Source organism: Mytilus edulis, chromosome 6 (assembly GCF_963676685.1).
Source record: "Mytilus edulis chromosome 6, xbMytEdul2.2, whole genome shotgun sequence".
Classification (NCBI taxonomy): Eukaryota; Metazoa; Mollusca; class Bivalvia; order Mytilida; family Mytilidae; genus Mytilus; species Mytilus edulis.
Genome location: NC_092349.1, coordinates 73803063 through 73819260, shown reverse-complemented (window position 1 = coordinate 73819260; position 16198 = coordinate 73803063). Strand labels below are relative to the sequence as shown.

Here is a 16198-nt window from a genome sequence, read left to right as displayed (position 1 = left end):
TCCTCTTTGAATGGTTTTACACTAGTAATTTTGGGGCCCTTTATAGCTTGTTGTTCGGTGTGAGCCAAGGCTTCATGTTAAAGGCTGTACATTGACCTAAAATTGTTTACTGTTATAAATTGTTATTTCGATGGAGAGTTGTCTCATTTGCACTCACACCACATCTTCCTATATGTACATAATCAAAACTTAGTTTTGTAAATATATTCAAAGCAACTTTGAAGATTTCAACTTGAAATTGAAATGTTGACACCCTAAGGGCATTCATCCAATTACATTTTATTTAAATCAATTTGATCATTTAAGTGTCCAGGAGATTTTGCCTCATCAAACTTTCCCTTGTGCTGAGATATTGTATTGTAAATGTTTTGTTACATGAGATATCGAAAATCAATCTAAACAAAAATAAAATAGGAGGTGCACAACAACACTTGGTATTAACTAATGCAGTAAAACATTTGTTCTTTTACAATATAAATTGAAAATTTTATATGAAAAATTCCTTCCATATTGAACAAAATAATTCCTGCCCATGTTTTGCTATTGGAAATTCCCTGTAAACCAGGTGCTACATGTACTTCATTTTTTTAAGTTGCACATGTATTAGTGTTGGATAATCGGTTGAAATTACCAACCGATTATCTATTACAATCGGTTGACAGCAACCAATCGACTATTGATTATGATCGTATAATAATACCTTGCCCTTTTTTTTTTTTAAATGAAAGCATGCATTTAGTCTCATTGTACATATCTAATGTGTATATTCCATATCATTTCAGAGTTTATATATTCTTATCACATATTTGTTATGAATACCTTAGGTTTTGCATATGCAATAACCTCAAAATTGCCCGGGGCAAAAAAGAGTATATTGATATTGTGCCCTGATTCCAAATTACGTCACGTCATTGCATCCTTAACGACAATTGATAACACTTTTGTGATGAAATGTTTAAGATTTTACCTGTTATGATTCATTTTTCTCTTTTAGGCAGAACTTAAATATGTGATAAATAGATTATAAAATGTCTTTTCCATATTGGCCCTGGTATCATCCCTCGACCCATATCGGCCCTCGGCTAAAGCCTCGAGGCCGATATGGGAGTCTCGGGATGATACCAGGGCCAATATGGAAAAGGGCATGTTAAAATCTATACATATTTGATCTTTTGTTTCCTTTTCATATTTTATTTAGCAATTAAAACAATTAATTAATAAGAATCAAGATTCAGATTGAACATATTTTATCTCATAATTACAACATTAATTACCAGCAGTGACACTAACATTTCTAAATTTCAATGGTGTAACTCACATTACAATTTCAATAACATAGCTGTATAAACATTTAAATGCTTCTAATTAAGAAAAGATATACATGTATAAAGTTTTTAACTTTAAGAAACTTAAAATTAACAGAAAAAAATAAAACAATGCATTTGCATTGAAATATATACAGTTAACAAAGGGGATTAAGCCAATGTCTGTAAATTCGTGTAGAATGCTTTTTTTTACTTTTGTGATCATTATTTTTCTGTCAATTGTATCATTTGTGCGTCTGAACTTATAATTGCAAAATGCAGAATTATTACATAGTGAAACCGTATCCAATTTGTGATTTTTATATTTTTCAATGGCGGAAAAATTTACAAAAATAAACGATGTTTGACAAGCAATTTGGAAAGGAATATGACGTTTTTGTTGCTACAAATGGATAAGAAATTAATAAAAGGCAATTTGCAACACATTCTAATGAAGCAAAGAAATTATTTTGTCTAAAATCAGAATGATTTTATGTACGCTCTCAAGTAACAAGTACCGGTATTGAAAGAAAGTATTTCATACAAAGTTCTAAATTTTAGATAACATCCCATCAATCTGTATATATTTATAGTCAATGCTTTTGTCACGTTTATAAAGAAAGAAATTGGTTATGTCTTTTAATTATAGGATGTTTGACATTGTTATTGTCATCGACACATTTGTTATTATTTGTTTGACTGCGCATATAAAATGCAAACCGCAAACGGGCAGGAAGTTGATAAGCTAAAAGTCCGGAAACTTAACGACAATCCATTGAACAAAATCACAATTGATTATCGAAATCATCAGGCCCAACCAACTGATTTCCGACTTATTTCGATCATCAGAACAACACTAACATGTATACAAAATTATAATTAATTTTATAGATTGTGTGCCTTTCAGTGTTATTTGTGGAAAATTGTACAGAAAAACTTTGGGATAGACAGACATAGACAGAAAGGTCTAATACACTGGACAAACAAAATATCTCCTGGACAAACTATATATCTACAAGTAAATTCTGTTGGAACAACATACGAAATATGGGGTCTATGTACTAAAATAAAATCTTGTTAATTAAAAAATGTAATTATCAAAATTTATCAAAGAACTTAACTTTCAGTTTGCACATAAAGATGTTGGAAGGGTTTCAAAACATACTGAATGAGAAAACACCACCACTATAAATATAAACTTCACAGACTAAGTATCGGAAAACTTGATATTACTCAACAATAAAAAAACATCCTTAATTCAATAAAAATAAACAAATACAAAAGCACTGAGATGATCATATCAATATAAAGGATAGTCTAAGAAATCAACATTCATTACAAAACTATTTACAAAAATTTCTATCAAGACAACAATTATGGCATGAATTGTAACAATATATCAACTACATTTCGTGCAGATCTTGTGTTTTATCAAGCATGTTGAGTTTAAACAATGTCATATTTTGTTTGTTATTATATTATGAATTAGATAAGTGCCTGTTGTTGAACTGATGTGGGATTATAATTGAATTATTTACATTTATACCCCTCTCAGAAAACTCTTAATAGGGGCCTGTGAATATTAAGATACAATAGTTTATAATGATACCAATAAAATTATAATTATGGTTAATAATGTTTTTATACAAGGAACATACTAAATACACAACAATAGATATGGTGCATGTGGGACTCATCATTCTAATATTGTTAAGAAATATAAAATTATGGTTAAGGTTACGATTGTTGAAACTTCTTTATCAATAATTATATTCTTCTGTCGTCAATAGTCAATAATAACATAACCTCGTTACTTTTATGGCAGACGACTTTCATGTTTTATTGAACAAAATGATTGTAGAAATTTCTCGGAACAAAAATCACAACCAATGTAATTACATTATTGGTGAGATAGTACAATTTCTGTTGACTTTTAACTTGGGATAATTCAATTTTCTGTTTTTCTCATTACCCCCTATTATACTATAACGAGAGACGATTGGAAAATGACATTACTTAAGGACTGTCTTTACGGTAATTATTTTCAAATGATACAGATTGCATGATGCGTAACATAAAAATGTTCTTGATCTGGCAGTTACTGATCATCGTATTGTGTCCGTCAGACAGGAAAAAATTTCTAAATCATCAAATTAGGAAATGTAATTTAAAAACCGTCACCAACATTTCACGTCTCGTGTTAGTATGTCTAGCATGTTCCAGTTCCGGAAATCAGAACTTTGACAAATTCTATAACTGTCGGATAGTTCTATACACGTCAGGTTAAAGAGGATGATGATATTTTCACAAACTGTGTTAGCCTTTCACACTATGATTGAAGCAGGATGTGTTTATTAAGCCTTGAAAGGTTTTTCTTCTAAGATGACTTTCATAGTCAATTTGACTAAGATAATTATATAAGCAAGGAAAATTCAATTGCCCTACAGGAATGATCTTCCTTAACATGTCATCACATATTCTACAAGTCTGACCTTCCATTTCAGTAAACAAATAAACTTCCAACTGCTAAGAAGAAATTATGTCTGTCATGCCAAACATGGGTTAAATTTGAAGTTAATTCTTTTCATGTGTATGAGTTTTGTACAAAATGATGAGCTGAAATCTTCTTTTTATAGAAAATATAATGTTTAGTTATGTCCTGGCTTTTGTTCGTTGCTTAAACTGTAAACAATACTCAAAGGATTTAAAGCTTGACATGACTGTATATTACTCTCTAGATCGTCTTTAGATTATATTGGGTAGGTTTCATAATTGTATATCTTCCTTTCCCTTTTATTCACTTCAGTTCTATTTAAAGCATTTAATCCTCTATCAAAATCATGCATTTAGCAAATTGATTTTGCCATTTTGTTACAAACCTTTTGTTTTGAATTTTTCCCAGAGTTCGGTATTTTGTTATTTTACTTTTTACAATGACATTATATCTTTTTTTAAATAAAAACATAACAAAATTACCAGATGAGCTTTTTTGATCTATCATTGACACTCAAATCAAAACGTAATTAATAATGAAGTTGAAAACAAAAGCGGCAAAAATTGCCTTAAATTTGATTAAAACCATGCAAATATGGGAGTGGAAAAATCTTAGTATTTCTAATTATTTTAATATTTTGTACTCAGTAAAATTACAGAAATGAATGCATTAACATTTTTTTTTTCAGTACATTAGCACTGAATACTAGGCTGGTAAATTTCTTATGTTTATCATTTTTCAAGTATTATTATTATAAGCACTTTTCATAATCCTGAAAGGGTCTCTCAACTGTGTGTGATAAAAAATTATATAGAATTTATAGAATATCTGACTGCTCCCACTTAGACAATAATTTATAAAAAATTTTAAAAGAGCAATTTATTTCTAATATGCATCATGCAAATGTCATTCATGGAAACACAAATATTAATATCGCAAGCTAAATTAAAAGTTTAATTTGATGACTTAATTAGCATAGATTCAATATTAGTTGTTTATGAATTTTTGGCTGAGCCCACGTAACTTTTAACGATTTTACATGCTTTCCTGTACTTATCCTTTATCATAATGCTTTACTTTTAAAGTGCACGGGACTTTATACCTCATTATACAGTAGTCTGTTATCTCCGATCAAAAACAATTGTCTTAAGTGTGAAAAAATGTCCAATGTTAACACTTTACCCATCAAGATGACGACACACTCTCACCTTACTGACAGTTTAAAGAGAGCGAAAGTCTACCACACACATGCACAATCGGAGGGAAATCACAGAGTGATGCAATGCCACCCTGAAAGATTGAAACATCTCAAAGTTGTTAAATTTTATACTTTCTACCTAAGGCAAAAGTAAATTTAGTTTAACTATTCATATCTGGTAAGTCCTATGTTAATAATTGTCACATTACAAAATGAATTGTGATAAAACAGACAGATTTAGTGACAAAAAAAACATTAAAACAAATTTCTCTCTCTGTGAGGTCTTTTGACTTGACGTGGTTCAACAAGTATAGAGACGCGTGATGACAAAATTATTATTCAATTGAAAAATATTTATCAAATAATAGCGTAAATTTAACACCTTCAATGTTTAGAAAAATTTAATAATTCAGAAATAATTATAGAATTTTACACCCTTTTATTGAAATTTCAAATTTCATCATCGTTTAAAATTTTTCTTATAGATTTTAAATAGTTCTACTTAATTGAATATGAGTGGTATTTCATTTTAATAAACAGAGTTAATAATAATTAATTTTAGATATTTAATTTTGATAACTTTTAAAGTAATCACATTATCACTGTTTCATACAAATATTTCTGCTTGCAAAATTGTTCAAGGCATTTAATTAAAAAAAATGTAGAATGACTCTACAAATTCTTAAAAACATGTACATGTACTTGAAAAATACAAAGATAGATCAAGTCATGAGTGCATGTGCTAACCAGATTGTCCGCAGGGCGCAGCTTTATAAGACCGCAGAGGTCGAACCCTGAACGGTTGGGGCAAGTATGGACACTACATTCAAGCTGGATACAGCTCTGAATTTGGATTGTGATTAAATAGTTGACACAGCATACGTTACTGACACAGAATGAATGTGGTCTAATGAACTTAAAATTATTTTTTTTTTAGGTTTTGAGCAATTCACTATGCTGTTGAATATTAATCCTCTCCAAAAAAAATTATTTGAAGAAATTTTCTTTTTAATTTCTAAAATTTGAAATGAGAAAAATTTACCCCCCCCCCCCCCCCCCCCCCCCCAATTTTTTTCACCTCCCCCTTTCCCTTATTCCAAAAATGATCTCAATTCAATTTTCTAATGGAGTTTGCAACAATAACTACTCATTAAAATACATCATAAAATATTAAAATATAAAATGTCATAGTCATGGTTAAAATTAATATTGATTAATAGTAACTTCAAAAAAAATAAATCGAGAATGGAGAATGTGTCCAAAGGGACACAGATGATGCCTCCGCTAGCACATAACGTTTTAAAGGGACATTACTCAAGAACTGTAAAAGTGAAGCTGCCAAAAATGAACTTAAACTGAGTTTAGAGTTAATAAAGCATTATATACAGATGTCATTAAATTTAGTTAAGAGAACGAAACTAAAAAATTCTTCGATGTTTCCACTTGTGAAGGGGCATAACCCTAGAATGGTAATCAAAGTGCTTGTAATCACTGAATAGTAAAGATTGCTTTTATTTATCAGTTGGTAGTAAAGTGAATATTACATTGTATATTGTATATATAGCATTGATTTAAGTTGATTCAACTACTATTCTGGACAAGAAAGATAACTCCAATTTTCAAAGATTTCATAAAGCATTGGTTTTAGGTGATTCAACAACCATTCTGGACTAAGAAAGATAAATCCAATTTATTGTCTTGAAACTACAAAAATGCTTGTATTTGGCCCCCTTTTTGCCCTTTATTCCTAGACTGTTTGCCCCATAACCCTTTAAATATATCCTAACCTTCTACTTATGGTATTAAACAACTTATTGTCCTGACACTAGATAAATGCATGTTTTGGGCACCTAAATCCTAAACCTTAGGTACTATAACCCCAAAAATAAATCCCAAGTTTCCTTTTGTAGTTATAAACATTGTGTTAAAAATTTATTGATTTTTATTTACTTATACTAAAGTTATTATCTGGAAACCCTCTGTCTTCGGACGACACTGACGACGACGTGATACCAATATACGAAAAATAAAAACCATGAGAAAGAAGATCATTTTACTATAAAATACCGCATTTTGGCCTTGATTCTATTCTATTCAAATTTTAATTATGACAAAGTTTTTCAATCAAAATTTTTAGTATTTTTACTTCTGTTTGTTCTGATACCAAGAGCTGAGAATAAAGTTATTGAAATTAAGTTATTTCCCATTTTTTCTGAAAAATATTGTTCATGTATTGAAGGTCATTAATGATATTGGTTTGACGCCATATTTATCTGATCTTCAGTAGCTGTGCAAAGTTAAAAAATCTAAAATGATGAGTTTCTCATTTTCGTTGCTTTAAAAAAATTGGACACCATCATGTAAGTTCTATATTAAATAAGTATTTGAGGTAGCTTCTACACTTTAATAAAAAAAAATTGAAAACAACATGTTTGATAATTTAATGCGTCCGAAGCGCTTTTCTGGATTTATCTTCATCAGGAACTCTCAAAGCCAAACATTTGAAATCCGAGGATGTATAAGTACCGAAACCGTTGAAGTGTCAAAAATACATAAAATAAATAGCCAAATTCATCTAAAGCCAACTTTGCCTCACCTGAGGGAGTAATAAGGCTGATCATCCTGGCATAGGTAATTTAGAGGTGTTGTTTGATTATTTTATTTCTTGGTATCATATGGTTTACAGTTTACATAAATATTAAATTCAAAATTGAGAGTTTGCTGTAGTTTTTTTTAAAAAGACCTAAAAATGCTTAAAAATTTCATTCCAATTATGATAGTGTAGGATTACATCCAAATTATAAAATACAATTGATTTTTGATTCACAGAATAGATTTCTAACTAGAAATTCAAATTCTAGATCAGAGCTACCAATCCTTTAAAAAGAACAAGTGAAACTGCGAGCTACTGCTCACTGATGATACCCCCGCCGCAAGTGGATAATATTAATAGTGTAAAAAAATGCAAGTGTTCGGTAAACAGGAAGTTGTCGAGTGATGAATCTGAAAACGCATCACACGGTATAGCTGACTTATATAAATCCTGAAACCAAATTTCAGAAATCCTTGTATTGTAGTTCCTGAGAAAAATGTGACGAAAATTTTCAACTTGGCTATCATGTGTAAAATCATACAAGTGTTCGGTAAACAGGAAGTTGTCAAGTGATCAATCTGAAAACGTATCATACGGTATAGCTGACTTAGTTAAACCCTGAAACCAAATTTCAGAAATCCATGTATTGTAGTTCCTGAGAAAAATGTGACGAAAGTTTCATGGGACGGACTGACTGACGGACGGACGGACAGACAGAGGTAAAACAGTATACCCCCCCTTTTTTAAAGCGGGGGTATAAACGAAAGTTTCATGGGACGGACTGACTGACGGACGGACGGACAGACAGAGGTAAAACAGTATACCCCCCCTTTTTTAAAGCGGGGGTATAAAAAAGAACAAGAATGTGTCCATAGTAGATTAGTACATGGATGCCCAACTCCCACCATCATTTTATATGTTCAGTGAACTGTGAAATTGGGGTCAAAACTCTAATTTGATATCAAAATTTGAAAGATCATATCGTAGGGAAGTGAACATGCGTACTTAGTTTCAAGTTGATTTGACTTCAACTTCTACCTTGACCTTGAACTTTAAACCTGAAAAACTAACCTGAAATAGGACAGACAAATGAACAGACAGACAGACGAACGAACAAACAAATGGATGCACAGACCGAAAAACACAGTATCCATAAATGGGGCATAAAAATTTATAACCAGAGCAACGCTTAGTCACACCCTTATTGATGGAGCATGGCAATTCAGCATGATTTCATTTGATTAAATTTTAAACATATAAAGAGGCAATTTAACTATGAGTGAAATGAATCTTTTCCTGAATTATGGCAGATTATAGGCATCATTATCATATTATATTATTCAAATTTTGATGAAATCCATCTATATTAATCATAATTTCTGAAGAAACTGCAGTTCTTTAACAAATTTACAGTAATGGTTCGACATGAATAATAAAATATGGAATTTGTCATTTATACCTTTTGTTATTTCTAGAGGTATTTCCAAATTGCATCTGCATTCATTTAATATTTAAGAATGTCAAAAAGTGTTCAAGAATTGGGTTTGTATTTTCATGCAGGCTAAGACCTGAATTTTATGGAAACTAAGGTTGAGGCAGACTAAAATTGAAAAATGTTTAGATGTTTTTAATGTTGATGAGACATTTTAATTTATTACAAAAAAAATGTAAAGGTTCCGTGGAACCCAGGGTCTTGCCTACTTTTGCTGTTAATCACAGGCTCAACAAAAATGAGGGAAAAAAATCAATAAAAATATTCCTCTCAATACTATCTTTTGATTCTGTCCATGTTTGGTAAAAATCCAGGATAGATTATGAATCTAATAAATGTTTTAAAAACTTTAACAGCAGACTGTATGTAATGTTTACTGGAAGAAAAACTAAGTCCATATATATGACTAATTCCATATATAAGTGAAATACAGATAAACAGGTACAAAATTTCTATCTAGATACTAGCTTTTGATCACAAACAAGCTTCTGTCCAAGTTTGGAACAAATCCAAGATAGTATAAGAAAGTTATTAAAATTTCAAAAACTTTAAGCTCAGATTAAATGTATTGTTTCCTGGCAGAAAAAAACAAAGTCCATTTATAAGTAAAATACTGAAAAAAAATGGATATTTTTTTAACATAATTTAATTCTGAATACTATATTATGATCATAAACAAGCTTCTGTCCAAGTTTGGTACATATTCAGTAGAGTTTAATAAAGATTAAAATTTCAAAAACTTTAACCAAAGAGTGAATGTAATGTTTCCTGGCAGAAAAACTAAGTGCAAGTTATACATAAGTAAACTACGGAAAAATGGAATTTTATTTTTACAAAATTTACTTCTGGATACTATCTTTTGATCATAAAAAAGCTTCTGTCCAAGTTCGGTAGAAATCTAGGATAGTTTAAGAACGTTGTTAAAATTTCAAAAAATTTTAACCACAGAGTGAATATTTGTGAACAATGACAATGACAACAATGACTGATGTAGGATCGCTATGTATCACTTTTTCGACTATAGTCAAAGGCTTGACAAAAACAACAAATACAAAAAAATTAATTTGAATTATTTCAAGAATTTTCAATTAACAAACAGATCACAACAAACTGGTTCCTTTGACAATAACAAAATAAAAGATGACTGTATAAAAAACAGTGCAAATTAAATGATTTCTGAAGTGCAACGTAATGGTATAAAAACCTGAACTAATTAAGTTTCAGTTTCAATCAAATTTGACAATACAATGCAAAAACAGCTACTTGCTAGTGAAATTCAATATACGTCAAATTTTACGTTTGATTTTAATTACATATAAAAATCTATAAAATTCAATCTTAAAATACTTTAAATCTGCCATACCATAATTGACAATTTACATATAAATGATTTTCTTAAGAATACACTTGGTCTTAAATGCAAATATATAAGCAGTTATACTGTATTGTCAGTATGAATTTTCAAACCTTAATTTACATATGATACTAGATAAACTCATTTTAAGTGCAAGTGTACTTACGTCATATTACCGAAGGACTTCGGCAGATAAAACTTAAGTTATCAGAATTTAAAACAAAAGCTTAAATTAATTGAATTTTAAAATAATCTAAAAATTTACACTAATGGAACTGCAAAAAAATCCAAATTAAGTCCTTCCATCGATTGAAAAGTAAACAAATTTTCTTTCAAAGAATTTTTTATTTATATTCTATTATCATTTGTTTGGTTATCTTGATAATGTTTCCCAAAGAGGATACAAACAAGACCTCAGGTAATACTTCTAAAATGTCATGTCTTTATGACAGCTTTCTAGAACTACTTTTTGTACATTTTGCAAAACAAAACTTGAACCTCATTTTGGATAAAAGAACCTGACACAGACAGACCTCGGATTTGCATAAAAATCAAGAATTTGACCTTAAAATATCAACTCATAATTGCATTGAGTTCAAAATTGACTGCTAAAAACATATTGATACTAAATAGCAATAACATCTTTCTCGACTAACCTATCGAATCAGGTGTTCTACGAGCTGACAATATTATAACAAAATAAACTGTTATCACAGAGATTTGTCTCACTTTTTTGTAATTTCAATAATGCAAATATTGAAATGAAAATAGGAACACTTTAAGGGCATACGATACAGTTTTGATCCAGTATTAACCGTTTGATGAAAATTTCCATATAGGCTATTTTTTGCCTGATTAAATCAAATATGTAATAAAAAATATACCTTCATGTGCTACTTTTTGAGTTAAATGAGGTCGAAATTTTCCCTTTCGAAAGAAAACAATAACTTTTTTGTTTTAAAAGATAAACACAAATTTTTTTTGTTAAATAATTTGTAATTTCTGCATTTTATAAGTATTCTAAATAATTATGCATTTCTTATTCAGAAATAACTCATATTTTTCAAATGGGCATGAATTGAGAAAAAACATATTTTTTTGCTGTATATTTATCAAAATTAAAAAAATTGTACTATTTACAGTTTTATAAAATTTGGTCCACATAATCTCCCTGCATAATGAAACAAATTGTCGTTTTAAAAAATAGGGGTCCATGCACTCATTTTCAAATGAAATCAGTTTGAATGATAAAAATCAGGTGAAAAATGCATCTTTTCTCAATATGTCATAGTTTGACGTCACAAAAATAACATTTTACGTTAGCAACGCCATCACCTCCCCTGTTACTGTATCGTATGCCCTTAACATGCATGACATGTAAGATTTGCAAATATTCAAAGTCAATGAACCATCACTGAAGGTACATGGCTAAACAATCTCCATTGAAATAGATGTGCCGATACTAATACAACTGTTTAGCAAAGACCATTGACTTATCATAAGTAGTTCCCTTTAAACAAACCTAAACACAAACTAATACATGATAACTAAGCAAAATCTCAGAGTCAATAATCCATATAACTGAAGGTGCAAAATCAAATAATCTCCATGCTAATGAGATGTGCCAATGCCTATACAACTGCATACCAATTATCATTTACTTACCATTAGTGGTTCCCCATAAACTAAACTTAATCACAAACTAATACATGAAAACTAAGCAAAAGTTTCAAAGTCAATAGACCATAACTGAAGGGCCAGGGCCAAGTAATCTCTGTGGTAATGAAATGTGCCAATACTTATACAACTGCATACCAAATATCTTTGACTTACCACTAGTGGTTCCCCATAAACTAGACCTAGTCACAAACTAATACATGAAAACTAGGCAAAAGTTTCAAATTCAATAGACCATAACTGAGGGGGCGGGGCCAAATAATCTCCATGAGATGTGCCAATACTTATACAACTGCATACCAAATATCTCTGACTCACCACTAGTGGTTCCCCATAAACTAGACCTCATCAGAAACTAATACATTGTTGACACCGCCATCACCGACGCCGAAGCCAGAAACAGCATACCTATGTCGTGCTTTTTGCCAATCGTGTTGTTATACAAACAAATTTACTGACCTAGAACTCATGAGGAAACTTATTTTGATGCACAATAAAAACATAAGATTTCCAAATTTGATCCATCATTTTGAACTGAAATTAGCTTTTTTTCTCTGAATTTATAGACATCTGAGTAGATTTTAATAATAATTTTTATTGAAAGGACTTCAAAATTTACTTGAGTTGAGATTTCAAATCAATTAAATGTCATCATGAGTCAGAAATACATTGATGTAACAGGAATTTTGCCAGGACAGACAAAATAGCTGGACTTTTCAAGAGTTTTCAATGCAATCCAGCTGGACACAGGGAGGTTTGACTGTATGCACAACTAGTTTTAGGTATGTAATTTTTTTAAGCTGTTATTAGCTTGAACTAGCTTTCAGTGATTATGAGTACTCTCAGATCTGTACATTGCGTCTTTTGCGTTTTTTATTAGAAATTTTATATGCTTTGAAGCTGATTAGTTAACATCTTTTCAACTGATTTTTATAGTTTGTTCTTATGTGTTACTGTTACACTACTGTCCAAAAACGTTTAATTTCTAAATCAGAATTGATGATTGTTTTTACTGAAAATTATTTAAATAATGAAAACAGTTGTCATGGAATTTTAATTGCTTTATCATATCTATACTTAACATTAGCAGTTCATCTTAAACTGATCTAATCATGAACTAATACAAATAAACTAAGAAAATGTGTTCAAAGTCAATAGACCATGACTGAGGGAGGTGAGGCCAAATGTTCTCCATGACCATAGAAATATGATGTGCTAAAGTGGTTCACTATGAACTTGACCTAATCACAAACGAATACATCTGACTGCGCCAAGGCGAGACAATAGCATTAACTTATCATAAGGGATTGCCTTTTAATACACTCACTTTTAAATATCAATTCCTGATTTTGAGTTGAAAAACCATCTTAAGACTGCAATACCCAGATCAATTTCAATCAGACATATGGACTTTTGTGTGTTATATGTTATCTGGTATCCACTCTATATCCGGGTCTTCCAGGTCAAGAAATAGAAGGAAATATCTTCCCATCACCAACTTTAGGGCAGATGATGGCCCTTCCAATTCTATTTTATTGATCTATATAGGCTAAATATTCCGTACAATTTATTGTTTTATAATTTGTACACATTTGGTATATATGTACAAATATTCTCCAGAAGAAAAGAAGTTTCTTCCGGGAATACTGTAAGTGAAGTTATCTTACCTCCTATACATTTCCAGGAATATGATTGGTTAAAAGCGTCCGCGTGCAAACCGTGTATATTTGATATTAGGTTAGTAGGGAGGCGGGGTTTATCTCATACACGGTTAGTAGTGGAGTTACGTCCCTTTATATTCCTTATTAGGTAAAAGGGGGCGGGGCTTATTTCATACAGTGAAGTTAGATGTGTTTTTCTGATCACCTGGGGCCAAAAATTTAATTACTGAACTTCATAAAAATTCTGTCAGAAAGAATTGACAATGCCTGCATGCTAGTTCATCATATCAAAAGCTTAGTTCCCCAAAGTTTCACTAGTTTAAAATAGACTTACTTTCTACTGTTTTGTTTATTTTCTGCACCACAATTACAGCAGCAACCATCTTCCTCTTTCTCCATTTCTGATGGTCCAGGCTCAGCTGCGTCATATGATATAGACTGGTGTTTCTTTATCTTCTCACTCAAAGACTAAAAAAATTATAATAGATGCTACAGAAAAAAATCAAGCACTGTTTTCCCTTCTTGTATGTATGAAAACTCATATTTCATCATATAGAAATCAACCGGAGCATACAGAACCTATGACAATCCATTTTTTAATAGTTTAGTAAAGTTAAAAATATATTGTCATGATTGTTAATGCCTAATATATGATTTAGCACCAAATATGTAAAAATTAAAACAATTCCATTACACAGTAAGGACAAAAGTGAAAATCGTCAAAAAGTTTAAAGACTCTCAAACCACAACATGGGAAAGTTTGAATGCAATTACATTGGTCAAAGCAATTTTGAGTAAGTGTGCAATTTCATGGATTTTTCTAGCATTCCACAGGGTCCTGTTTTCGGACCCATTCCCAACGGCAAAAAACCCTACATTTTTCCCAATTTTGGGAGTAAAATTCCCAAATGATCACACAATTCATTTTCATCTTTATTATTCATGACAGAGATGTTTATTTTATTCAACCGCTAGCTTTATGCCAAAAATCGCCAACAAGTAATGTGTAAATCCAAGTTGAAACATATTGAATGACAAACAACATTGACAAACAATGGCTGCCATAAATAAACAGGAAGTGTGGGAAAATACTAAAACCAGATCAAATCCGGGAACGGACAAGTATATAACTCCAGGTTTGTCAATAAAATACAGTAAATAAAAAATGAAAAGAACCAAACACATGTGACAGCTATCATAGCAACACTAAAATTGAAAACCAAAAGATATATAACAAGAATGTGTCCAAAGTACACGGATGCCCCACTCGCACTATCTTTTTCCATGTTCAATGGACCATGAAATTGGATAAAAAATATAATTAGGCATTAAAATTAGAAAGATAACATCATAGGGAACATGTGTACTAAGTTTCAAGTTGATTGGACTTCAATTTCATCAAAAACTACCTTGACCAAAAACTTAAACCTGAAGTGGAACAGACGGACGAACAGACGGACGAACGAACGAACGGACGGACAGACAGATGGACGAACGGACGCACAGACCAGAAAACATAATGCCCCTCTACTATCGTAGGTGGGGCATAAAAAAGAAAATAGAAACAGGATATATTTTATACAGAACTCAAAATATTTTAGTTCACAAATTTTCATGTCAAAACAAAAACAAATGTAACAATCCTTTAAGAAGTTAGAACTCAGTATTTTGATACTCAAATAAACTTTAATGCCATGTTGTTATATTTAAAAACAAAGAAGGTGTAGGTAGTCCTTACTTTATTTTCTTTTTTTTTTTTTTTTCCAACAAATAAATATTCTTTATTCTTCAAATTGCTTGTTACATGTTTACTTCATTGTCCAAGCTTCAATAAAGTATCCCTGTGAAATACTTTCTGAGTATCCAGGAAAATACACAGAATATAATAAAATATAATAAAACATTATTTTTTATTCCAATCAATTATTTCAATCTTTTTAACTTTATGAAATATACATTTTGAGATACTGTTTTGTTCTCATTCATGAACCTTCGTAAATCCTTTATAAACATAGCATACACATCTAAAAATTTCAGTTTTTGCTCGGATACATAGTACGACTTGTAAATACAAAAACCTATAATTGTCAAGAAATAATTAAAACCGTTATACCCTTGATCTGATATTTTGTATCCAAATACTATATGTTTTGCTAATATCTTGTTTTGAAAATTCATTTTTGCTAGAAGATAATGTACTTTCTCCCAAAAATCTTTCAAAAATGAACATGTAATAAAGAAATGCAAATAATCTTCTTCTTTTGTTTTACAAAAATTGCATTTATCGTTCTCAGATATTTTCCACTTTAATAGTAGCTGCTTTGTAGGAATAATATATTGAAGCAGTTTCCATCTGAAAATTTTTAACTTATTTTCCTTTAAAATTTTAAATATAAAATCATATACAAATGACATCTGTGGTATG

At 30.5% G+C, this 16198-nt stretch overlaps 1 protein-coding gene across 1 annotated transcript in view; it reads right to left on the bottom strand.

Annotated features, from left to right (window-relative positions):
* Window positions 1-16198, bottom strand: part of LOC139528389 (Fanconi anemia group J protein homolog) — a 70463-nt gene that overhangs the window by 33854 nt on the left and 20411 nt on the right. Inside the window, exon 11 of the mRNA XM_071324360.1 lies at window positions 14108-14241. Coding sequence (XP_071180461.1) covers window positions 14108-14241 — 134 coding nt within the window. The remainder of the gene's footprint in view (window positions 1-14107; window positions 14242-16198) is intronic.